General features: G+C 56.4%; 1 protein-coding gene across 3 annotated transcripts; it reads left to right on the top strand.

The window, feature by feature from the left end:
• RABGEF1 (RAB guanine nucleotide exchange factor 1) lies at positions 1-21,251 on the top strand. Of its 3 annotated transcripts, none has more exons than XM_044456135.1 (10): positions 1-132; positions 5,983-6,171; positions 7,325-7,491; positions 9,482-9,601; positions 13,202-13,368; positions 14,387-14,468; positions 16,147-16,279; positions 16,777-16,868; positions 18,203-18,459; positions 19,105-21,251. In XM_044456135.1, exons 2-10 carry the CDS (start codon positions 5,993-5,995, stop codon positions 19,501-19,503), a joined length of 1,596 nt encoding a protein of 531 aa, XP_044312070.1. In that variant the 5' UTR covers positions 1-132; positions 5,983-5,992; the 3' UTR covers positions 19,504-21,251. The 3 variants fall into 3 exon arrangements, with proteins under 3 accessions (XP_044312070.1, XP_044312072.1, XP_044312071.1); XM_044456136.1 differs by having other exon boundaries at positions 13-132; positions 5,986-6,171; XM_044456137.1 differs by lacking the exon at positions 9,482-9,601.
• The last annotated feature ends 4,016 nt before the right edge of the window (positions 21,252-25,267 follow it).

Raw genomic sequence — 25,267 nt, forward strand, 5'->3', positions numbered from 1 at the left:
GGGAGCGAGGAGCCGACGTCGGGACGGGCAGAAGCGGCTCCTGCGAGGCGGCGCCTGCGGCGGAGGAGGAAGGCGGCGCAGAGGACGAAGCGCGTCGCTCGGGCCGACCTGGGCCGGCCAGGCAGAGACCCGGTGAGGGGGGAGGGCGGGGCCCGGGGGCGGGGCGCGGAGCCCCCACGGCGGAGCGGGAGCCCCTCCCTCTCGCTCTGGCCACGTGACTGGCCACGCTCGAGGGTCCGGCTCGCAAACCGTGGCTTGTTAGGCGGAAGCAGCCCGCCGAGGGTGGCTCTGGGCTGTGCACTGGGGGCCGCCTGTGGTGGGCAAAGCCAGCTTGTTGGTTTGTGTCAGCAGAGCTGGGGTCCGGGCACACGGTAGCGCAGGTTTAAGGGTTGAACCACGGGTTTATTGTGTGGGCTGCACCTAGCTGTATTGGCAAGCTGTGAACCCGTGGCAGTTGTTCGCCATAGTGTGTTGTGCCAGCTGGATTCATGAGAACCCACGCGTGAGGGTTGCATATGTGGCTTATTGTGTTTCTGAACCTTGGTGCTCTAACAAGCCATGTCTTGTTGATCACAAGCAACCCACTCTCGTAGTCCAGCAACACACCGTGGCTTTCTTTCATGACTTTTTCACAGTTAACAAGCCCTGATTTATTAGCATGGCTGGGTTTAGACTACCCAATAACCAAATTTCAACAAGAGCCTGCAGACAACCTACACAACCTATACTTGACCCTTGAGTGTGGTCTGAGCCTGCTCATTAGCATAATTTTGAAGCAGAAGTATTAGATCCCATTTTGATTAGTAAACAAACAAATGCTAAAGCTAAAGTATGCATTGTATTTTTACCCATCCAGCCATCTCCTAGAGGTGAATGAAAAAAAAAAAACTCAAAAGGCATGGAAATAGTGAAACAATACAAAATGGCATACAAATGTTTAAAAGTCATACTGTCTTTCTGTTGAAAGTTGGTCGGCGCAGTCTGTTTTGGCTAAATAGATTGTTGTCTTGAGAGCTCACCATTCTGACAGAAGAAACTCGCCTTTCCTGGGTTTGGGCCTGGACATGCTTCGTGGCCAGTTCACATCTGTCCCATGGGGGGCATGACATGCAGCTGCAGAGGTAAAGCGAGAATGGGGAGCAACACGGAACTGACCGATCCCGAGTCAGGTGTGTGAGCCATGCTGCCCCGTGCTGCCCGACTGGCTCAGAGTCTGATGGGCCTCTCATCCCTGCTGCTGAGAGTGAGGGCTGCAGCTTGCCAGGGGAGCGGTGCAGATGCAGTGTCTGGTATCTCCTGGCAGAGCTGAGCTAGACCCCTTTCGAAACCCGCCAGGTAAACCATTCTTCTCCAATCCTTTGGCGCCTTCTGGATGTACTAGATGAAAAAGTTCATCTGCAGCTGGTTCGGCTTTAGTGAGCTGCTTTCTAACCCACCTGGAGCTTGCTGTATTGGGAAGGACCGATGTGGCCTGTGCTGAGCCACCTAGCAGTGTGACTTGTATCAGGCCAGCTTCCTGGGTCCTTACTGTTTATCTGCAAGTTAAACCAGGGGGCAGAGCCTGGTGCCCTTTGCGTGTGGAGTGCACACAGTTTCAGCAAGTTGTAGCAGTAGCTTTGCCCTCTGGATGAAGAGCTGGGGTCACAGTCCAGTAGTGCATGCACTGCAGGCAGACCTTTGTCTTGGAATAAAAATGGCACAAGTACTTCTAAAGCTCGTGGGGACCGCCAGCAGCATTTCTTTCTCACTCTGTGCTGCTGCTGGGCCTGGACTCCTAGGCTTGCTTAGACCTTCTTCCCCAGCCCAGTGGCCTGTAGAGGCATTTGGACTGCAACTCCCAGAATTCCCATCCAGCAGGGCCATTGACTGGGAATTTGGGGTATTGCAGTCCAAATGTGTCCAGAAGGCACAAGGTTGGGAAAGGCGACTGTAGGCGAACTGACTCAAAGCTTAGTTCAGAGGAGCAAGTTTGGGGACAGAGATGGTCTTGCTCTCGAACCGCTGCCAAAGCCGGTGTGTTCCTGTAATACCAAATGAAAGTGGAACTGTCGGAGGTGGCTTTCTTTTTCATTCTCCTCCCATATCAATGTCTGAACTGTGGTCGGTTTCATTTACGAAAGTGCCCCAGATACTTGATGGTGTATCTTTTCTATCGTCAAGTTTAACTCCCGGGAATTCAGGATGTAGGGACAAGTGGCCGCCCCGTTCTGTCATCACAACCTGCCCTGTGAGGCAGCAGAAGCGGAGGCAGGGATTGAGAGCGCTCTTCAGGGCTGAGCAAGGACTCGCGCTTGGGCCCTCTTCGTCCGGTCCTCTTCAGCTTTGCCACACAGGTTTTCAGGATGATGTTCCCACTGTGATCTGCCCTGAAGGAAACACAAGGCGGGCAGTGCCAGGTGGTTGTTCAGAAAGTCAAGTTTGCCTGGCCGGTGAAGTCGATGCAGCCCCTGGCCCTCTGGGTTCACTTAGATTGGAAGAGTTTTGCACACCGCCGAGTGCCTGCTCCAGTTCTCAGATTTCCTGGTCCATGTTGACCGTCCGCTTTGCTGTGTTTAGGGTGTGACATCCACTCCCTGTTGACTCCTCATTCTCTCTCTGCCCCAGCACTGCCAGTTTCAAAAAAATGAGGAGACGGGATTGGTGGCTGCAGCAATAGGTCTTTCTACAGATCTGCTTTGTGTGTTTGTCCTGGATTCTGTCCTCTACTGAAAGAGCCCTGTGGTAGCAAAAAATCACACCACTCAGGACTGTTCAAAGTGAGTTTCTGGCCTAGTCCTCATTGCCATCTGACGTGCAGCCAGCCCCAAACCTCCCCATGGTTCTTCTGTTCACCAGGCTGTTTGGGGGCAGAAATCGGCCTTTCTGGGAACACCTTTCTGGGTTAAGTTGGTGAAAGGCAAACCATTCGGCTTGGAGCGGAGGCAGCAGACTGGACACTTCCTGGATTTTGTGGCAGACTTGTGGAAAATGCGGGCGATGAAGTCATCCCCGTCTGTTCTGCTTGCTTTTATGGGAGCTGAGAGAGCTTGCATGCCAGAGACATTCCTGAGTGCCTCTGTCGCATGACTCACTGGAAGCAAACACTGACTCTGTCCTGGGAGGCTCCCTTGCGGAACACAGTCATGGAGCATTAGACGGAAGGGCGGCTGGTTTGCTTTCGGTCCTCTCGTTCAGCCTTCTCCAACTCGGTGGCCTTCAGAGGCACTTGGGCCACAGCTCCCAGAATTCCCATCCAGCAGGGCCATTGACTGGGAATTCTGGGTGTTGCGGTCCAAACATGTCCAGAAGGCCCAAGGCTGGGGAAGGCTGCTCCAGTTAGAGAAAGGTGGAGGGTGCTTTTGTTCAACTCTAGTTTTATGGGCTGCATCATGGAGTTTCTCCAGCTTGGCTAACACGCGGGCCAGCATGTCTTTGCTTCTTGCTTGCTTTCTGCTGAATTGTCTCCGGCTTGATATTTGGCAGAGGAAATGTTGATCGCATTGAAGATGCATAGAGGCGCAGCCTAAGAGAGCAAGCTGCTGGATTCCCCAGAGCTCTTCAGGCCAGGGACCTTCTCTTTATGCTGCTGTTAGTTTTTCTTAACTTGAGGAGAGGGGGTGACTAGGGAAAATTCATAACAGGAATGCTCCCAAGCTTGGGGTGGAATGTGGTTCTTTGCATCAGGCATGGCCCATGCACCTAACATCCCCAGCCAACAAGCCTGCTGTGATATTGGCTGGGGATTATGGGAAAGGAAGCCCCACACATCTGGAGGGCAGGAGTTTGGGGAAGGACGCATTAACCGTTTCCTCTTGCAGCAGGCTTTGTGGCTTTTCATAGTGTGCAATGCATTTCCACACACACCCACTGGCCCCCTCTTTTATGTTTGGCAAAAATAGCAACCACAAGAGTAGCCATCTGTCAGTCTGAAGAAGAATTCTGTGGAATCTGAAAGCTTGCTCCTTAAGGTACAAACCTGTGCATGTTTACTCGGCAGGAAAGGCCTAAAGCGTCCAGTATAGTCCAGTATGAAGAACATTCACCCTTAGTGGACCACTTAGTTCAACCCAGTGTTATGCAGAGATTGCTTCTGGGTGGTCCCCCCATCCCCCCCGGGCCTCTTAAAAAATCCCTATATGCATTTGACCTGCCTGCCTTTTTGAACCCTTGTGCAACAGGTGCACCTTCCTTCCTGGCAGAAGTCCCTCAAGCGAGCTCTGTTTTGCCGGGTGAAGGACTCCAGACCCCGCCTAGCCCCTCCTTACAGACCTGTTCATCTGGATTGCTTGAGGAACCTGTTGTGTCCTGCCAGCTCCTGGGTTAGGTGCTGCTTGGCTGTACAGCCCTCGCGTGGATCCCTTCACAGCACTCTCTGAGTCTGTGTCGCCGGTCCTGCTGATTAAGCTAATGGCCACCCTCATGTCTTGCAATGTGTTGTTAATGTGCAGCGAGGCCTTCCGGAGCCTCATTGCTCGAAGGCCCTTCCAGTTCGTTTTGGCTTCACTTCCAAATACTCTGCTGTTGAAGTGGTGTGAGCTTATGTTTTCTTAAGCAGCCCTGATGCGATCTCCCAGAAGGCAGCACGTCCTGTGTCGGTGTGAGTCTGGGAGTGAGTCGTCGTCCTCTTCTCCAGAATGAAAGTGTTCTCTTGCAGCTGGTGTCAGTTTTTCCTGCCTGTGGTCTCATTCTGCAGGCTGGGGATTCTGGGCGTTGTGCTGCAAGACATCTGGCGGTCCCAGGTGGGGGATTGTCCCTCAGCGCAGGCTTTTCTGTACTTCTGGCACTGAGTTGGCAGCTGTCCCCGGGCAGTGATGCTCTGGATGCTCCCAGGGCCAGCGGCTGTGCTGACTGGGGCCTTTCGGGAGCCGCAGGGCTTTTCTCCCTTCAGAGGTGCACGGGAAGCGGCCTGTGGTGGAGAGTCACAGAGCACCTGTTGAGCGGCGTTAGGCGAGGCGCTGTCTGCTAGGCCCGTCTCCCATCTGCAGGCTGGGGATGGTGCAGTCAAAGGCCAGTGCCAAACACTGTGGAACGGAACGTGCCGCTCGGTTTGGTGGCTGGGCAGTGGAGCAGAAAGCCTCATGGCCCTGGGGATCCTGGTCCGATCACATAATGGGGAAGAGAGGTGCTCTCTGGAGGGCCCGCTGGACAAAGAGTGATAGCGGCCTGATGACCGAATCTGGGTGGCCTAGCAGGGCTGCTTGTGAGGACTGCGGCGTGTGTGAGCAGAAAGCTGAAGGCCAGGAAGCACCATGGGTTCTTTTCCCAACACCTTAGTTTCCCCCCGGCCTGTTCTGGGCCTGTGCTGCGCTCTGTGTGAGAAACACTTTGAGCGGTGCTCAGTCACAGTGAGTGCATAGCCCTGCATATAGATCGTGTTACTAGTTTTAGGTACTGCGATGAAGTGTGTGTAAATATGAGCAGGAACTCGCTTTCTTGATTGCTCAGTGTTGTGGAAAGGCCCTCAGCTCTGAATCATTCAACTTTGTGCTTGGGAGGGGGGTCGATAGACCGTTTCCCTCCTGTCCTATCAAGTTTTGGGCAATCAGGTCAGCCAATACAAACCTGGTGCTGACGCTGGTGCCCAAATTGCCGTATCCTGGTGAGCTTCTGAACTGTCATTTAGCTTAGCTTTAACCCTGGTTTTCTGCTGCCTTGCTGGGTTTATAGTTCCAGCACTGAACCCTGTGAGCTTCCCTGAGGGATGTATGCATCTTCTTGCTGTGCAATCTTTTAGAACGTCCCCCTTGGAAGCTGTGGTAAACTGCTTTTCAGCGTGAAATGCAACCCTCCGAGGTTGCATAACAAGCACTTGGCATCTTGGAAATGTTCTTGCCTCAGTAACCTTATCATTCCCTAACTCGAACTTTCAGTAAACAGCGGAGGGTGCCTGGCTGTTTCCCTGGACAAAATGCAAGAGCTGCTTTTTAAAAATTCCCCTTGAATTTTGTTGGGAGTGTCGTCTTGAGTGTCTTTAAATATAAATTGCCCCTTTCCCCTTTGCAGCAGGAGCACAATGAACCTGAAGTCGGAACGCCGAGGTATCCATGTTGATCAGTCAGAGTTGCTCTGCAAGAAAGGATGTGGTTACTATGGCAACCTCGCTTGGCAGGGCTTCTGCTCCAAGTGCTGGAGGGAGGAGTACCAGAAGGCCAGACAGAAGCAAATCCAGGAGGACTGGGAGCTTGCGGAGAGGTAAGGAGTCACTGGGAGCAGCCACCAACTCTGGGCTGCTCTTGGCTCACGCACCAGGCGTTTCACTTGCTCTGTGGCATGAGCTCCTCAGAGCGGGAGAGGGCAAACCTTGGGCCATGGGGGTTGACTGTCTGGCCTGTAGAGGACTGGCAGGTCCCCTTGTCTGCAAGCGCTTGGCTTTGACCACGCTGGCTGGGGAGGACAGGCATTATCCAGCATCTGGAGGGGTCCAGGTTGTGGAAGCACGGCTTGGTCCGGTTTGCGTATTTCTATGCAGCATTGCCATGGTGAACAGTGCACGCAACAGAAGCATCAACAGCACCAAAATATGAGTGCGGAGCTTTTTGTGAGAGAGCATGCCGGCAAATGCAAGCCCAGTGCATCAAAAAGACGGCACTGTAATGGAATAATCTAGTTTTATCACATGACACGGGCAAAACAGAATCAAATGAGCAGGACAAAGCGCAATGCCATCCTAACTCTTCTACTTGGCATTGGCCTTGGTGCCTTCCAAGGCGCTGCAGCCGCCCGGCTGAGCCCTGGTGCAGTTCGGGGATCTTGGGGTGATCCTGCCAAGTGAGGTGGCTTGCTGTGGGATCTGCCCTCCTAGGCACCATTGGCTGCCACAAGAAAGAAATGCTTGGGGTTTGCAGTACTGGCGGGCCCTCTTCCCTGAGCTCTGGGCATTCTGGTTGCGAGTGCTGGCGCCTGAACCTGCAGAGGAGTGGAGGCAGGAAACCCTGCAAGGAGAAACCCAGCTCTGAGAGCACCGCTTAGCTTAAAGCGCTTTGTGCCAGAAACGCCGCTTTAGGAGAAGCTTTTCAGCCTTTTGGAAAGCCGGGAAGCCAGCCAGCAAAAGGGGGTGTGGCCAGTGGGAGGGGCGTGGCCATCCGAGGCGCCCCGGTGGGCCAAACGGGGGCTTCTGGGGTGGGGTGGGGTGGTTGGAGTCCGTGCCTGTTTTACCTGTGTGGGGGCGCCGACCCGACTCTGCTGCTTTGCTCCACTGTGTGAGCTGTAGCAGGTTGTGGTGTCCGGCTGACTTCCACATGGCTGAATGCAGTCAGGATTTAATTCTGGAAGAGGCTGGAAAGAGCTTTGCAGTTCCTTCTGTTGCATCTTGCTGAGCCCCCCTCCCCCCTCATCTGGCCGCTAGGCTCCAGCGTGAGGAAGAGGAGGCTTTCGCCAGCGCGCAGCACCCCCAGGGGGCTCAGTCGCTCGCTTTCACCAAGTTTGAAGAGAAGAAGACGAATGAGAAATCACGGAAGGTGACAACGGTGAAGAAGTTCTTTGGGGCTTCTACTCGGCCCGGAACTAAGAAGGGTAAGATGGAGGGGTGGGCTCGTGAGCAGCTTTTGCTTCTTAAAATCATGGTTGGGCAACAGATTTTTAGAAGGCATTGACCTGTTTTCCTAATTTGCTGGAGAACAGCCGTTGGCCCTTCCAGGAGTTAAATCATCGCCCTCCTTGTTACGAGCCTGCTGCCTTTCCAGAAAGCTGGGCATGCTTTTCCAGCACGCTCTGAGTCTGTTGCATCATGTACAGGAAATCAAGACAGCTGATGAAAGGCTGGCAAGAGCGGGAGTTGTTGCAGTGCTCCGTAAGAGTGGCGAGGACCCTGCCCTTCGTGCTAGAAAACACCTGAAGTGCCCTTCTTGGAAGGCCTTAGCATCTGGGACAGCTGATAGTGGGGATGAAGGAGCAGCTGTGGCTAGTTGCACCTCCTGACTGAGGGGTTGCTGGCGGCTTTTGTGCATAATCAGTTACCAGAGGCTGCTGGGAAGGAGGACGGCACTCTGGGTGGCTGTCCCTTCCTGCAGCAGCTGGAAGGCGTGGGCGCTTTCAGATCCTCACAGATAATCCCACAGCCTGGTTTTGTACAAATATTCCAAAGAATGGCTGTGAGAACATCCAGGCTTGGCCTTCCTGTGGCTAATTTCAGCATGAAACACCATGGTGGCTAAAGGGAGCACAGAAGCACCGCACGGAGCCGGTTGGCACAGATTGGCAGCACCCACTTTCCGAGGTTTCAGGCAACCTGGAGATGCTTCCAGGGATCAAAGCTGGGAGCTTCTGCATCCAGAGCGCTGAGCAGTAGGTCTGCCCACATGTTAAACCGTAACCAAATGCCGTGCTTTTGCCCCGGAGAAGCCAGGTGAAAGGCAGAGAAGCGAGGCCTAGCTGGGAAGAGCTTCTCCTGAACCTCCTAGCGGATCTTCAAGGTCACTCCAGACAAGGGCTCTTATAGGTGGGGAAGGAGTGGACAGAAACTGAAAAAAGTAGAGACCATCTTCATCCTCCTTGTTGCCTGTTGTTTCAAAATTACTTGAGCTTAGGCTGGCATGAAAAACACCCTCAATTAAATGTTTAAGTTTAAAATAACAAAGTAGAAATTAGCATGCACAATGCAACTGGTAATTACAAACTACACTAAAGCACCAGATGTGTGCAAAATTTAAACCGCAAAAGGTTTTTGCCATCTGGTGGAAGTTGCAGAGCTCAGTGTTCACAGTGAGACCCGCTAAACCAGCCTCTTTCTGTGTTTCTCTTGGCATTGCAGGAAAGCTTTTTGCAGTCTTTTTCTTACTAAAATTCATCAGGAATTAGTAGCAGTCCCATCCAGATGTTGCTCCAGTTTTTGAAAGACTAAAGATTTGAGGTTGATCTTAAGCCGTTGGTCAAACTGTTCAGCAGCTCAAAAATGGCAAACGATGGCATTCAGTGTAAAAGTCGCAGCTTTTGGGTCTTGTTCTAGAAACCTCTGTCGGAAGCAAAAGGGAACGAAAGTGGCGGTGCTGCCTTGAGCTGAGCAGGGATGGACCCTGGGAAGCCTTTTCGGGAAGCGGTCCCAGCTCTGGGTGCCGCCGCTGGAGAAAGCCCTGCCCGCCCTGCCGGATGGCCGTGCCTGAAGGACCTGGGAGTCGCGGGCTGGTGGTCCTTGCTCTTGCTGGCCGTGGCTGCAGCCCTTGGATCCCGGGCCCCGGGCGTTGTCCTTGTGCTCATGCCTGTGTGCGGGCTGCCTCTGGCTTCCCTGCGCGCAGGTGCCACTGCTGATGTGCAGCTGGCCGGGGCTGGTGGGGTGTTCTCCCAGGAAGTGCCCTTCGCTGCTCGATGGATTGCGTGCTCCATTTCCGAAAACGAGATCCGACGTGCCCGCTTCCGCGAGGCCTCAGCCGCCCTACCCCAGCCCTGTTCGGCTGCTCGGTGCCTCTCTGCCGAGCCCCGGCCAGAGCGGTAGGACCCGGGCCGTGGCCCACCTCCCTCCCCTGATGGCTTTGCCCTTGGCTGTCGTGCTGTTTTGCGTTTGTTCCAGCCTCACAGGAGTTCAGCGCTCAGCCCAGGCAGCTCGGGAAGGAGCTCAGTGCTGATAACCTTCTCAGGGACTTGAAGGAAATTTTTAGTCCCCACTGGGAGCTCGCTCCCCCTGCCGAAGGTAACGGAGCGCGCCCAGCCCGGCCCCTGCCTGCTTGTTTTAGTGGCTTTGTGCGATCCCAGCTCGGCTGTGCCAGGAGCAGCCCGCCCTGTAACCTGCGCGGTGTGGTCACCTTGTAGGGGCCAGGCCAGGCCGTCGGAATGCTCCGGGAGACGTTGAGGAGCCTGAGGGCTCCCTCCGAGGGGTGCCGAGACCGCTCCCAGCATTCCCAAGCCGGCTCTCTCTACGCGGTGGGTCAGTAGCAGGGAACGCTGCTGCAGTGGTCAAGTTCTGCTGCTCTGCCGTGCCCCCCGCCAAGTGTGGGGTGGGACTGAAGCCCCCGGCGGCTGTGCGGGGGCCTCCAGCTGCACCCCACAGGCTTGCCCCGGGAGCCCCCTGGCTCTGGCGGTGCCCCCACCTCCCGCACGAGGGGCTTTGCGAGCGGCAGGCAGCCCACGATGCGCCGCAGGGTTGTGACGGCGGCCGTCGGTGCCAGCCACGACCTGGCGTGTGAGTTTCCTCGCATGCTCAGAGGCAAGCCGGTTGGGGCTGGCAAAGGTCACGTCACTGCATGTATTTATTTATTATATTTCTTTTCCACCCATTAGCTGAAGCACTCTGGGTGGGCTTCTGAAACAAAACTGTCAAATGTAGTTACTTAGTAAAATACGATATTGGAGGCCAGCATTAGAAGCAGAATGAAACCCCCATCCGAAGCCCTGGAGATGCACAATTGTATTTTTAAATGGGAGGACTGAAGAGGCAGGGAGAATAAAAAGGGCTGCACCTCTTGGCAGCAAGATCACTGTGCAGGTGCCAGGCAGGCCAGGGTGCCACCCCCGAAAAGGCCCTCCCTTTCCTAGCCTCCCGCCTCATCTCATTTGGGGGAGGCACCAGGAGGAGGGCCTCTGAAGAGCCGTCCTTCTGGTAACCCGACCCCACGCGGTTTGCACGTCCATTCTGGCACCGCGACTTGGGCTTGGGAGTGACTGGCAGGCAGCACAGAGCATATGAACGAGCGGCTGCCGTGCGGACGGTCCCTGCCCTGCGCTTGGCCCAGCTGCAGCTTCCTGCCCCCTTCAGAGGCAGCCCTTGTGCCCCCCACAGCTTGCAGCCCAGCAGTAGGGCATGGGCCGCGACAGCGTGGCTGATGAGTCCGGGTTCTGCCACTGGGCGAGCGACCCGAGTCAAGCCCTGGAGGAAGGGGGGGGGAGGGAGGCGGGGACGGGCCAGGCTGGCGAGGGAGGCATTATTTTCTCCGTGCCTGGTCCTCTGCCCAGGTCCAGGCCTGGGCGTTGCTCCAGCAGAGAGCCTCGGCTTGATGGCGCCGCCTCCGCCTGATGTGCCGAGCACTGTATCTGCAGCGGGGCCAACACTCCCTTGGCGGCCGCTCCCCCCCGCCCTGTGCCTGGGAATGGGGGGCAGCCTGTCGCGTGTGCTTTGCACAGAAGGGGGCTGCGCTGGCGAGCGGGGAAGGAGAGCGGCTTGTCTGTAGCAGGCCCAGCGCTCCCCTCGTTCGCCACCTGTCCCTGCAAGAGCCGCTGGCCGCGGCCCCGGGCACTCCGGCACGGCTCGAACCCTGGGGACCCGTCGCTCTGCCCTGCCCTGCCACTGCCCACCGCTTTCAGCGCCCAGGCTCCACGTCTCGTGACCGCGCTCGCCGTGTTGTGCTCCACACAGCTGCGTTTGGGCTGGGCAGGATGCTGCCGTTGTGAGATGCTGACTGAGGCCGTTCTGCCTTGCCTTGCCTTGTCTTGTCTTGTCTTCTCTCTCTCTCTCTCCCCCCCCCGTCCTCCTTAACTCTTCCTCTGGCTCCATTTGCACCTGCTTGTGCTCCATTCTCCTTTCTGAGCAGTGCTGGTTGGCAAGTTGAGAGGTGGGTGATTTGGCGCGGCTGTTTAGTGGGAACAGGCGCTCTCTCCCCCCCCCCCCTCGGGATGGACAACAAGATGCTGTGGACAGAGTCCGGCTAGCCTCTGGGCTGCGCAGACTTCTGGCTGGCCCGCTGGACGTGTGGCCGCTTGCCTGCGATGCCAGCCATGCTGGGGGCGTGGCTTTCCCCGGCCTGGCCGGCTCTGAGCCGTGCAGAGGCGTAGGAAGGAAGGAGCCCCTTGACTTGCAAGCCTCTTTACGGGGGGATCCTGCTTGTTCCTGAGTGCATCTGTGAACTTGTGATGTAACTTGAGGGGGGGGCAGAAGGTGGATCTCCAGAATGTTTCGGATTTCAGCTCCCATTGTTTCTGTCTGCCGGTCATGCCAGCAGCTGCTTCAGTGCGTCAAAATCAGGAACATCTGAAGGTCACCCTTTTTGTCCACCCCAAAGGGGACCGTCGGAAACATCAGGTGCTCCAGCCCCTGCCCTCATGCATGTTAGAGGGTAAGGCACCAGGCCCCCTGGCAAGGCGAGCACAGCAGAGAGGTGCCAGGAGCACGGGGGCAAGGAGCTGTCTGGCCTGCAGAGATGGGAGGGTTTGGGGCAGCCATGGAAGTGGCCGAGCAGCAGCCGCAAGCCCCTCACAGCCCCTGATAGGCCCCCAGAGGCATGTTGTCACTCGGGCCAAACACTGGGAACCAGAGCTTGTGCCCCTTGCGGTGCAATCCTGCGCATGTTTAGGCAGGAAGCCAAGGCCTGCAGCGGCAGTGTGCCCCAGTTTGGGCTGCCGGTGCTCAGCATCCCTGGCCATGCCAGCCGGGGGCTTCCTGCAGCTGAAGGGGGAAACGCCTGGAGACGTCCTCCGACCTGCCTCTGCCACCCACCAGTCACGGGGTGGAGCGGGGAGGCCTTCGGGCAGGCAAGCCCCTTCCTCGGGGGCAGCAGGCGAATGCAGGACGCAGCTGGGCTGCCCGGCAACCCTTTCCTGGCGGGCCGCTGCCAGGGCGCTTTTTTGGATGGGAGTGGGCAGCTTCTGGCCCTCCAGATGCGTCGGTGAAGACCTAGCCTGTGAGGGATTGCGGGGCGGGGGGCTTTGCTGGAACACCGGGAGGGCCCCAGGCCAGGGGTGGCTCCGACCGCCCTTCCCTTTGCCACCTCTCCCGAGTCAGGAGCAGCACTGGACAAGCGCGGCGTGCGGTGGGTGAGCCAGAAGCGCCCCCCTGCCAGGCAGCCCTGGCCTGCAGAAGCACCCGAGCCGGCGGCCTCCCCGGGCCCCCTCCCCAGGCAGGTGTGGTGGGCCTGCCGCTGCTGGGATGCAGCTGCTTGCTTGCTCGCTTGCTCGCTCGCTTGCTTGCTTGCTTGCTTCTCTGGGTGCTCCCAGGAGGGTGGGGAGGAGGGTGGCGCTCCAGCGGCAGTCCGCTGGGGGTGCCTGCAGATCCCTGAGAAGCGGCCTGTGGCCGGGTCCCCGAGGCAGGAATTGTTGCCGGGGCGCCCTGGCTGTTGTGGGAGGTGCTGAGACTCGGTGGTGGATGCAGGGCTTGGGTGGGGGAGGTCTCGGCCTGCCTCTCTCGGCCGAGGCCCCCTTTGCTGTGGGTGCCAGGCACAGGGCTTTGGCCTTCTGGCCCGGAGCACGAGCTCCGCTGTGGAGCTGCAGTCCCCTCCCCGCCGCCTCTTCCTCTTCAGCGTGCAGCTCCCCTGGCCTGGGGTGGCCAGCTTGCCTCCTGATGGCGCCCTTGTCCCTCCCGCAGAGGCTCCAGAGCCCAAGGCCCCCAGCCCTTCCATAAGCCGACAGGTCAGCCTCGAAACCGACCGGGTGTCCAAGGACTTTGTGGAGTTCCTGAAGACTTACCACAAAGCTGGCCAGGAGATCTACAAGCAGTGCAAGCACTTCCTGGAGGCCATGCATCACAAGCGGGTCGGTGCGCGCCGGGCCCCCTCCGTCTCCCCCACGCAGCTGCTCGTGGAAAGCACGCCAGGCCAAAGCACCCGCCCCGGAAGAAACCCCGGGAGGTTGTGCGTGGGCTCTTGCCGCCAAAAGGCTGCTCAGCAAGTGCCGGGCGGGCGGGGGGGGGGCGCTCGCCCTGCAGCTTCCTCCCTTTCTCCTGGCCCTTCACACCCGTTGTCTCCTGTGGTGCCCTGAGGGGGACGGTGTGGCGAGGCCTTGCCCAGGAGAGCCCCGTGGGCGGGTGCGCTGCTGTGGCGCCTGGTCTGGTGGAGAGGTCCGTGGGAGGCCCGCATGCACGTCAGGAGCTGGGGGAGGCAGAACGGAGGCCGCAGCGCAACGGTGCGCCCCCCATCGTTTGTGGGAACACTCCCAGTGGCGGCAGCCGAGTCTTGCGCCAGCTTGGAGGCCGATGCTTCGCCACAGTCGCTCAACCCTCCCTCTGCTGGCAAGCTGCTTGTCTTCTGGGCACGAGGTGCTGGGGACTCCGAGTCATGGAGCAGTAGAGCTGGAAGGGGCCGGAGGGCGCTCCGGTGTGACCCCTGCTCGGTGCGGGACCCCCGTTCACCCATCCCTCTCACGGGGCTGTCCAGCAGCACCTCGCGTGCCCCCACCTCCCGGGGCCATGGGTCCCCTGGCCGTACTGCTCCAGTGGTCAGGGAAACTTTCCTGCTCTCTGGCCCGACCCCGGCTTCCCCTAATGTGAGCCTGTTCCTCTGTGCCCTGCCCTCTGCAGGGATGGAGATGCGGCTGTGGCCCTCCTCTGGGTGGCCGCCCGCCGAGCACTCGCGCTCGCCTGTCTCCCCTCAGCCTTTTCGGGTGCAGGCTGGAGGTGCCCAGTCTCCGTCTCTGTGTAGGAGGGACCCAGCGGGCCGAGCCCGCCGCCCAGGGGCTCCCACTCCCCCGTCTGCTCAGGCTCTGCCGGGTGCAGCTGCCAGGGGAGGTCGGGGCCCTGCTGGTCCTCATCCGCGGGGTGGATCTCCCCCTACAGGATCTCAGCATCGAGGAGCAATCCGAATATACCCAGGACTTCTACCAAAACGTGGCGGACAAGCTGCAGCTTCGCTGGAAAGGTAGCTCGTCTCCTCGGGCCTTGCCGCTCTCACGCTGGGGCCCCCTGGAGGCAGGCGTGCCTTTCCATCTCTCGGTGGAACCGTGGATCGAAGGGGGGCACCAGACTGAGACCCACGGTGGAGGTGCTGTTGGGGGTGCCTCGTCGGGTGATCTTCAGCCTGTCCTGGATGGGGTGCACCCCCCTCGGGGACACCTTTTGTGTGTTCGGATGCTTCCGGACACAGAACTGCCCTTGGGGCACACGTGGGCTCCGTGACCCGGAGCAGCTTTTATCAGCTTGTGCTGGCATGCCAACGACAGCCCTGTTTGGGCAGCGGGCAGCGGGAGCCCGGCCATAGCGATCCATGCCCTGGGAACCCCTCTGGGATCCCTGCAGTGCGCCGGACATGGCGCTGCCTTGGAAGATGGTAAATGCAGGCTGGCTCATGGGACTGTGTTACCCCGTCCTCCTCCGGCTGCCGGCGGAGGTCCGGGCCTGAGTCAAACGGCAGGTGCTAGCATACAGAGCCAGAAATGGCTTGGAGCCAGGTCACCTGAGGGCCCACCTCCTCCCGTATGTCCCTCCCTGGACCCTGGGGGCATTTCTGGGGTCCTTCTCTGGGGACCCCTTCCAACGGGAGGGAGGCAGGTAGCGCAGGAGAGGGGGGAAGTGGGGCAGGTAGTGGGGCAGGAGAGGGGCCTTCCGGTCATAGCACCCCAGCTCTGGAGTGAGCTTCCCACAGAGGTGTGCCCAGCGCCGCCTCGGTATACTTTTCAGTGCCAGGTGAGGCTCTTGTATTTTTCCAATATTTTAACAGTTTAACTTTTCAATTTTATTTCTAACGCTGCATTTCATCCTGCACCGCTGTTGCGCACTAGCGCTGATTCAGTTGCCGTTGCTGCGGTTTGGTGGTTTTATGTTAATTTTTTTGTTTGTGTATTTTTTTAAACTTCTGTTAGCTGCTCAGAGAGCTTTGGCTATTGGGTGGTATAATGAATGAAGGAAGGAAGGAAGGAAGGAATCAACACTTTTAGACAAGAGAAGGTCGAACAATTGGCAGTGTTTCCCAGTCAGTAAAGCTGGGATTTGGCAGGCCCTTTCATGTCTAAACATGCCCAGGGGCAGGCCTGAAAAACCTCAAGGTTAGGGTGGTGCTTCGAATGTTGGATGGAGGGCCTGGGAAATGCGGGTTCTAGTCCCCGGCTCAGCCATGAAGCTGGCTGGGTGAATTTGGGTCCTCCATGGACTTTGAGGCTCACCTACTTGGCAGGGCCGCTGCTGTGCGAACGAAATGGGATGGGTCCCTTGCAAGAGGGGGAGAAGGTGGGCCGCAGAGGTAGCGTAACAGTAGCACGAGCTGTGCTTAGAGAAGGCAGAGCCGGGAGGGAAGGATCGGGAAAATCCCAGGATTGACGCGTGAGTGCGAGGCAGCGAGCTGGCTTCACGCAGGCCAGAGCCGCAGGTGGCACGGTTCCCAGGCGGCAGGTGCGGGTCCACATCCGTGTCATGCTTGGAACGCGGCAGAGCATCGCTCACATTCTCGACCCTGGGGTCAAACCCTGGGGGTGGCGGTGCTGCTACTTCCTGGCCCTTCCCAGAAGCCTCTCTGGTAGACATGCTTCTGGACTTCTCAGCGCTCCCTCAGTCCAGGGGGAAGCCGGACGTGCCCCAGCTCTGTTTGTCTGGTTTCTCTTCAGTGGCTCCAGAGAAAGCGGAGAAGGCCATGGACCAGATTGAAAAGTACCTCATGACACGGCTCTACAAGTATGTTTTCTGCCCAGAGACCACTGAGGACGAGAAGAAGGATCTGGCTGTCCAGAGAAGGATCAGGTGGGGCTTCAGGAATGGGGGAGTCTTTCGGGGGTGCCGAGGAGGATGGGAGGAGTCCAACACCTGCGAAGGGCTCCTGGCTGGGGAGGGCTGACCTCGCCATCTGCCCCACCCGCTTGGCTGGGAGGAGCCCTGCCCCGGCCCCGCAGAGCCACCAGCTCTCGCTCCCCTCATCCAAGGGGCGCCTTGTCTCTGCCCGTCGAGCTGCTGCTCACGCTGGACCGACATCCCTGACGAGGGAGCTGCTGTCGTCCCGTGGGGTTGGCCGGGGTAGGTTTCCGTGGTGCGTTTTGTTGTCGCTTCCTCTCTGCTTCTGATACTCATCGATGAGGAAATAGGCGTCACTGCCCTACCGGTAAAGCGGTTACTCATGGGAGGACGTGCAGATTTGCATGGGTTACTCTCCTCTCGGTGCAGAGGTTGTGCTCTTCTAGGCACGGGCAGGCTCTGCGGTCTCTCACGGAGTTAACGGTGGCTTTCCCCCCGCCTGCCTGCAGGGCTTTGCACTGGGTCACTCCGCAGATGCTTTGTGTGCCAGTCAATGAAGAAATCCCCGAAGTCTCCGATGTGGTTGTCAAAGCCATCACGGGTACGCACGGGCCGGCTCTCTTGCAGGTGGGGGGGGGGGAGCGGCTGACGGATTGGGACACTGGCCAGCTGGCGCAGGCGGCTCGCGCAGCCGAGGAAGCAGGTCTGTGGTGTGGCAGCAGAGCCCCGTGAGGTGGTCCGAGAGACAAGGCGCCTTCCCCGGCCCGGTGCCCGGCCAAGTGTGTTGGCCTGGGGATGCCAGGCTGCGGGTGGCAGGGGCCATAGTCCGACCCGCCTGCGGGGCACCAGGCTGGGGATGCCTGATGGAGAATGGGGCCCCAGCCCGGGCATGTGGCTGGCACACAGCTGGGCCTGGCACGCTGGCCATGGGCCAGTGTGGGGGCAGAGCAGCAGGGGGTCCTTGCTGGGCTTGGGGGCCGTGGGCCTCGTGCCACAGCCTCTTGATCTCACGCCTGTACCGCCCAGTCGCTGCAACAGTCTGGGCAGCCCCCAGGAATTCACCGAAACAGACGCAGTAGTAATACGAACAAAGCATAGCATCTAATACGCAAGATCTAAAGCAAATTACATCATAACTATTTATGCAAAATTTAAAGTAATTTCAATTAAAAACAGTAGACACGTTAAAAGGCAGCGGATACAAATGTCCTGTCATACGTGATTAACATTATTATTATTAACACTATTATTATCATTCACAACTAATAACACTATATTCCTATACTGCCCAGTTGAATAAAAAATACAGTACACCAATAAAATAGCGATAAAAGTCATTAAAACAGAATGCAGAGTTTAAAAGCCAAATTTAAAGCCACACTTAGAAAAGCTGCAGTAGCTGACATGGGCAGCTCACAAGGCCCTGCGGTGCAGTTGCCCTGATGCCGCAAGGTAAGACCCACCCTCTTGTAGGGGACAGTCCTGACCTGGCCCTGGAAAGATGTTCCTGTTGGCGCCAGGAGGGCACCTGTCCCATGGCTGGGGTGGGCAGCGAGAGGCCCTTCTCCTGGTTGCCCCCAGCCGAGCCGCTCCTGGGGGGGCCTCGGGTGCTACTTGCAGTGTCCCGGGCAGATCCGGGAGGCGGGGGGAGGCGCGCTCTCCGGCACTGCGGTTCCGAGTCGTGCCAGGCTTTCTTGCGTTTTCTAGAAACCTAGAAAACTTTCTAGGTCCAAGCCAGTGCCTTGGATCAGGCTCAAGAGCACGCAGGCAGCCTGTGGGAGGAGGCCAGAATTTGGCCCTTACAGCTAAAAAACGGTGGGCAAGGCCCAGCAGACGTGCTGAAGGCTGGAGCGTGCCGGCGGGAGGCCCCGCCGGCCTTGCCTCGGCTGCGGACGTGCAGGGCGGTGCAGCTCCGGAGTTCTTCTCGCCCTGCAGACATCATCGAGATGGACTCGAAGCGTGTCCCGCGGGACAAGCTGGCCTGCATCACCAGCTGCAGCAAGCACATCTTCACCGCCATCAGGACCACCAAGGACGAGCCGGCCTCCGCCGACGACTTCCTGCCCACCCTCATCTACATCGTGCTGAAGGGCAACCCGCCCCGCCTGCAGTCCAACATCCAGTACATCACTCGCTTCTGCAACCCCAGCAGGCTGATGACCGGCGAGGACGGATACTACTTCACAAACCTGGTGAGTGCAGCCCCGTGCCGCGCATGGCCTTCCCGGCTGCCATCTCCCCCAGGCGCTGCTCCTCCATTTTCTGCTCTCGGTGGGAAGCGGATGCTGTGAGACCTGTTGCGTGACTGAAGCTGCTTGGGACCCCCGGCTCGTGACCGCAGTGGAGTGGCTGCCACCTGCCTGATCACGTGTGTCCACAAGCCAGTCAGAAATAGTCCAGCTCCCCTGTGTGGGGCCAAATAGCACGGAGCGCTGGTCCACTTTCATACCCTGCCGCACGGCAGAGCCTTCTCGAGTCATTTGCTGGCCACGTGGGTCGCTGTCGTCACTTAACCCAAAGACGGAAGGATCTGGAAGGGAGGAGTGTTTGATTCCAGCAGGGAGGTGGATGCAGGCGTGTGGCACAGCTTCCACTGACTGAGCTGGCCTGGGGGCTTGGGGTTCGGTGCTGGTCGTGTTGAACAAACTTCAGAAGGCATGCCAGCTTCCGCCTCAATTTTCCATTCCCCAGCGGGATGATTTCTGGCCTCTCCTGCGTCAGGAGGAGCTTCCATTAGGGATGACTAGCGTAACCCTAGAGGGGGCCTGTCGCTGGTAGGTTTTGTGCGTGTGCCGGGAAGGGGTCTTTGACTGCGTGTCACATGGTGCCTGTTGCAGTGCTGTGCGGTCGCCTTCATTGAGAAGCTGGACGCCCAGTCCCTCAACCTGAGCCAGGAGGACTTTGACCGCCACATGTCTGGCCAGACCTCCCCGAAGAAGCAGGACCCCGAGCGCTGGCCGGCCAGCATGTGCGCAGGAGTCCGGCAGATGTACCAGAACCTCGACCTGCTCTCTCAGCTCAGCCAGCGGCAGGAAAGGATTGCGAGCGAGGCCAAGAAGCTGGAGCAGGACCTCATTGACTGGACCGATGGGGTTGCCAAGGAGGTCCAGGGTATCGTTGAGAAGTTCCCCCTGGAGATAAGCCCGCCGAGCCCCGCGGTGGCAGCCATTGACTCGGAGAACGTCGAGAACGACAGGCTGCCTCCCCCGCTGCAGCCGCAGGTGTACGCTGGGTGATCTGGCTCTGGGCTCGTGGACGTCGGCTTCCCGGCTCTCACCTGCCAGGAAGGTGGGCTGAGGGGAAAGTCGCACGAGTGGAAAGCTGGCACACACGGAAGGTGCTGTTTGCTGGCAGGCACGTTCCCTGGTATTTATTTTCGCCACAGTTGCTTACCGTGAGGGCTGTCTCTGCTCGTTTCAACCAAATTAACTACACGAATCCAATATAATTTTAGGAAACATTGGCGTTACTTTTCTTCAGGCTTGCACACACGCGCACGTGTGTGTGTTTAAATAATCAGTTCAAGCTTTTTGGTAGCTTTTCTACCGTTGGTCAGCACTTTGCAATGAATGCCAAGTCAGAGGTAGATACACGAAAGGTACTTAACCTCTGGTTTTCAAGAAGGATTTTTATGGTGAAGTTCATATTTAAAATTGTAAATAGGTTTGCAACATGGTTTGCATGTCACCTTTTAATTTCTTCCCCAGCTGCAGGGCAAATTCACTGCTTGATAGTTTTGTTACCGGAGTTGGCACTGTAGGAAACAACTGGCGTTATCTCAAATATAATTCAACAAAGAACTCCTAGCACAATTTCTTGTTTGAATATGCAAGAGGTGCAGAAACCGCCCCCCTCCCCCTGCAGGCACTGCCCAACTGGAACCGTTCAGAGAAGAGGGGAAGCAGGGGTGGAGCTCCTCACATGTATTGTCGGCCCCACTTTGCGCTTTTCTGGAAAAGAGAGGGGTTGGCCCGCAGGAGCACGATGCCCAAGAACGGATCGTTTAAGGACCTTTGAATGCTTTGCTGCACTCACAGCAAAGGCATCCTGGGAGTCAGGACACTGTGGCACAGTGTGCGGGAAATCAGAACCAAGGATGTGGAGAACACCCCCCTTTCCTGGGCCGGATTCCTCTCTGTCCTTTGCCTGAGGTGCGGGTTCTCCCACTACCTGCCAGGCTGATGAAGTAGATGTGTACATTCCTATTGCCCAGGTGAGCTTGGTGGGCCGGCGTCATGTGCAGCTCACTGTGTCTGGCACATAAGTGATAGTAGAAGGCTTTCCTGCAGGATGGAGTTCATTGTGTGTTCGTCCTCTCCCCTGCGAAATGTGTCTGTCACTCTTTCTTTCTTTTGGATCCCAAGTTAGCAAGAAAAAGTTTGTTCATCCAGATGAACATTAAATCTCTTGCACACTTTGCAGTTCAGGTCAAAGGCTCTGCAGTAGCTTTGCAATTTTAATTCTTCTTATGGTGCATCACCGCACTTTAAAAATGCCACTTCAACCATTTCCCCCCCAAGCTCCTCTCACCCAGATGTCTCCTATTTGTCCACCTGGTGATTTTGCAGTGAAATTGCTAACTTGTTTTGGCGTAGATTTCCAAGCATCCTGAGTTGGGCTGCACAGGAGTTCCTTTATTTTTGCAATAAGGTCGGGCCAAGACTTGTGGGTTCTGCGTGCACTTGCAAAAGTACCGTTGTTCTCAGCCTCGTGAACTGCCACGATGCATTTCTTAAAAGGTAAGTGTTGTGGCGTTCCCTCCGGTGAAATTGCGCAGCTGAAAGAAGCAGCCCATGACGCCAGCGAGCCCACATTCAGTGGCATCTGCGCTTCGGTCGGGGCTTCCTTCCCGGCTTCTTTCCTCTCTGCGTGACACACTAGGTGCTACTTCTGGTTTCCAGGTACACATTTTCACTCCTGAAAGATGTATGATAACTGCTGTTACTAAAGTGCTGTCAGATGAAATAAAACCTGTACAACACGAGTCCTTTGTCAGGCAGCCGAACTCTTGGTTTCAACTGAGGTGTTGTCTCCTACATTGGCACTGTCTTCAGCTGTGGCTGTGTGTTTCATCAGTCACGCAGCTAAATTTTGGAGCTTTGTATAAAACTAGAGCGGGGAACATCTGGCCCAAGCCAGCTTCCAGGCTTCCCCGCTGGTTCAGGCCCCTTTCCCCACGACGTGTGCAAGGGTGGGTGTTTCCTGGCTTTTGTGCTGTTTCCCCTGTTCTGAAAAATGGAAATGCGTCTTCTAAAGCCTAACCCTAAGTCTTTTCAGAGGAAGTGAAGCCATTTTTGGAGGGCAGGGCAGTATTTTTAGTCCCACCCCGTTGCCTTCTGTCCTAAGGAGCTTCCCTGTGTCTGGAAGAGGCGCACTACGTCTGGGGGCCGAAAGTAGGAGGGGCCGCTCAAGCCTGGTCCCTTGTATCTTCAGCAATAAAGCTCTTCCACACAGGGTGCTGCGTGTGGTCCTGGGCCTGCAGTTTAGCAGCCAGTAGACCTGCCCCCCCTTTCCCATTTCCCCCCTCATGTTGGGCTGGGGCAGCTGTCTGAATAGATCCAATCCTTTTGCCGTGACCTGGAGGTTGGCCAGGTTTGAGACTCGAAGGCTGCGAGCAGTCCTTGCTTGAATGGGCCATGGAGTTTCCTGGGGGGCAGCCTCTTTAACTGCGGGTTTTGCCAGAGCCTGGCTCTGCATCCTGAATCAACCTGAATCCTTCAGCCACAGCACGGGGAGGTGGAAATGAAGCTCTTATCCCAGATCAGCAATGCAAAGTGCGTATGATAAAAGGACACCCAGCTTGAGCCTGTCATGTGGTCCAAGAATGATCTAATTAAGCAGATTGATTAATGAGTGAATGAGGGGAACACCCTCGTATGTGGGCCAGTGTGTGATCTCCCATCTTCTCTGGGAAGTACCTTTGCACTGAGCAACCTCCCCGCAGAGGCCACTTTTGGGGGCGCCAAAGCCGATGCTCCGTTTCCATTCTCGGCATCTCTGCTGCAGAAGGGAGGTGGGCCCGGGCAGGTGTTTGGCCTTCGTGAAAGACGTACCGATAACGAGGTGAAGTGGGGAAAACGCCCAGAAAACCAGCGCTGTGGCAATGCCCTGCCGCATTCGTATGAAGGCAATCGCCAGCCTTTGGGTTAGACATTTTCTCAGAACTCCTAGGACTGATACTGGGAGCAGGGTTGTGGCTAGGACATAGTTAAAGGAGAAGCCTGCGAGGCTAAATTTTCATACGTGGCTTAACTTTGATCCCAGGGCTTTAAAATAGCTGGAAAAGATCGACTCGGAGTTGGTGGCAGGAGTGCTCATCAAGTCCACCCCTGCTGGCGATGCAGAAATTGCTGCCGCAGCACCCCCAGCAGGGGGCAGTCCGAAATGTGCGGGAATCGTTTGTGGGCACAGCACGGACAAGATGTGGGATTGCATGTGCGCCATGTGCGAGGAGCTGATGGCTTTTCCGATGTTGCTTTTGGGAGAAGGAGAGCTCCTAGACCTCGGAGACTCGGTCTTTCAATTATATACCAAAATTTTCTTCATTTGGCCTGCTAATGGGAACGATGCAACTATCGGACCATGAACAATCGGGTTATAATGTCCTCTCTTTGAAAGCCCCACTTCAGCTCTTGTTCTGCCTCCACTTTCTCTGCCATTTATCTTCTCCAGGGATTTTGCCTTCTCATGATGTGCCCAGAGAATGACAGCTCCAGTTTCATCATTTTGCTTCCCCGGCAAGTTGGGCTTGCTTTGATCTAGGACCACTTCATGGGGGAGCCATAATGTTTTCCACATTTGACAGCATTAAACATTCGAGTGCACACACCTATTGAAAATGACACTGGCAAGCCTAAGACAGACTATTGGGAAAGCGTGATCCCAGCAACTTGTATCTCTTTCCTTTTTGCATTTATTCTAAGAACTCTCTTCTGCAAGAAAAGCTTTCCATTTTTCAGTGGCAAGAATTACAGCATCTTGCTCAAACTTGCTCATCTTTGATTACAGTTGCAGAATTGAACCGCCCCCCCGCCACAGTATATGGCCAAGGGAAGGATGGATCGGCTCAAAAGGTTGCATGCTGCTCTAGATGGACAGATGGGGATGTAGGAAGAAAAGGACAGAAGTGGAAATAGGGTACCATCCCACACGTTCCAGCAACTGCCAGCACGCCGCAGGCAGGGCTTGCTTGTTCCTGAACATGCATGGTGTTGCCCCTCCCTCGGGCTCCAAAACTCAAGACAGTCCTTTGCCATGTGAGTCCTCCATGGAGACTCCGTAGGAGAGAGCTGTTTACCTCTGAGGAGCCTTCTGGCGAAGCTGGAAGGAGAGGCTCAGGCAACTACCTGGAGCAGGGCCTTCTCTGCGGTGGCACCCAGGTTATGGAATGTGCTCCCTGGAGAGGTGTGCCTGGCACCGAGTCTATATTCTTTTCGGTGCCAGGTTAAAACCTTTTTATTTAATGGCTATTTTAAAAATTAATTTTATCGTTAACAGTCACTTTTTGTTTTTTGTTTTATATAATTTTACTGTACTTGTGGCTGTTTTATTATTTTAATTCTACGTTGTGAGCTGTCCCGAGATGCCAAGGCATGGGGTGACGGCATATAAAAGCTTTAAATGAATAAATAATAAAAATAAATAAAAGGTGCCTGGGCAATTTCCTGGAGGAGAAAGTGGCCAAGGATCGCCCTGAGGGCCCTGTGCTGCCTTCCGCTCAGGGCAGGATGGCAGGGGCTGCGTGTGGGAGGGGGCTGCTCCGCGCCTGCCCGGCCGGGGTTTCTCGTGGAGGCAGCCGCTTGTCCGCTGTGTGACCAGAGCACAGTGTGAAACAGGCTCGCTCGGCTCGCTCCTGCCCTCCTCGCAGGGTGGCTACTGTGGACATACAAGTTCCGGAAGTAGCCCATGCAAGCTGCCCTGGGTTCCTTGTAAGAGCAGCAAAAGCAGGATATAAATGTAAAATGCTACTGCTAATAAGATGGGACAGTGCTGGGCATCAGTGATATTTAGTGTCCAAGTCTAGCCCAATAGATGAAATAAACTATGTCAATGCACAAGATCAGCACTTTTTTTGTAAAAAAAAAAAAAAAGGTGCCGGAACTCACCTCTTGGGGTCACACTTTTACACTAAAAAAGATTTTCAATTCACCAACTTTTTTTGAAATGAAGAACTTATTTACCTTTTGCACGTAGCCAGTCACTCTACACACACCAACACTTCGTAATGAAACAGAATGGTCGCCGCCGGCAGTAAGCACTCAGCGCGCAACCACACAACCGATCCCAAGCCGAGCAGCGTCCCAAGCCGAGCAGCACCCTCACAATCAGCGCCGACACACAAGCAGCCCACATGCACTATTGTAATGATTTTTGCCACGGACCTGCTACGCCCAACAGGGCAATTCACAATCACTTGGAAAAATCCGTCAAAAAAGGGTGCCGGAACGCCATTCTGGTGCATTCTATGACAAAAAAAGCCCTGCACAAGATAGTTTGATTCTTTTTGATTCTTTGCCGGCCTCTGGAAAAACCCTTTTCAGACGCAATAGCAAATCCCACGCCCCTTTCCTTCCTCTGCGGTGGAGAACTGGAAGGGAACGCGGACTTGTGTCGTGCTTCCATCTTTCCCCACGGCGTTGCGGGCTGGGCCAACGGGGCGGCTGCCCTGCAGCACCTGGCCAGCTGCCGCTGCCGTGGGCAGTGTGGGGCCCAGCGAGGAGGGCACCGCCCGGAGCCAAGCAACCACCCGGCATCGCTTTTTCCCGGGGAGCCTGCTTTTTTCACCGCCTTCCCAAAGTTCATTTTTTAAACAGATTGTCCAGTTTGGGGAAGACAGCTGTAAGCGTACACACAGAAACCAATCTGTGAGAAACTCCAAATGGCTATGTTTGTATTCTGTTGCCAATTTCACTACATGGAATAAAATGGCATTTGCAAGCTCAACAATATGTTGGAAGAGCAGCGCTTTTTGGGTGACAGCTCTTCTGCCTTCTGTCATAG

Source organism: Varanus komodoensis, unplaced genomic scaffold, assembly GCF_004798865.1.
Source record: "Varanus komodoensis strain SLA01 unplaced genomic scaffold, ASM479886v1 scaffold81, whole genome shotgun sequence".
Lineage (NCBI taxonomy): Eukaryota > Metazoa > Chordata > Lepidosauria > Squamata > Varanidae > Varanus > Varanus komodoensis.

What these genes read in the sequence shown, in the direction of transcription:
- RABGEF1 (XM_044456135.1), top strand. Translation starts at nt 5,993, where the DNA reads ATGAACCTGAAGTCGGAACGCCGAGGTATCCATGTTGATCAGTCAGAG. An exon ending in GCTGTCCAGAGAAGGATCAG is followed by an intron (nt 16,280 to 16,776) that starts GTGGGGCTTCAG and finishes GCCTGCCTGCAG; the next exon opens with GGCTTTGCACTGGGTCACTC. An exon ending in GATACTACTTCACAAACCTG is followed by an intron (nt 18,460 to 19,104) that starts GTGAGTGCAGCC and finishes TGCCTGTTGCAG; the next exon opens with TGCTGTGCGGTCGCCTTCAT.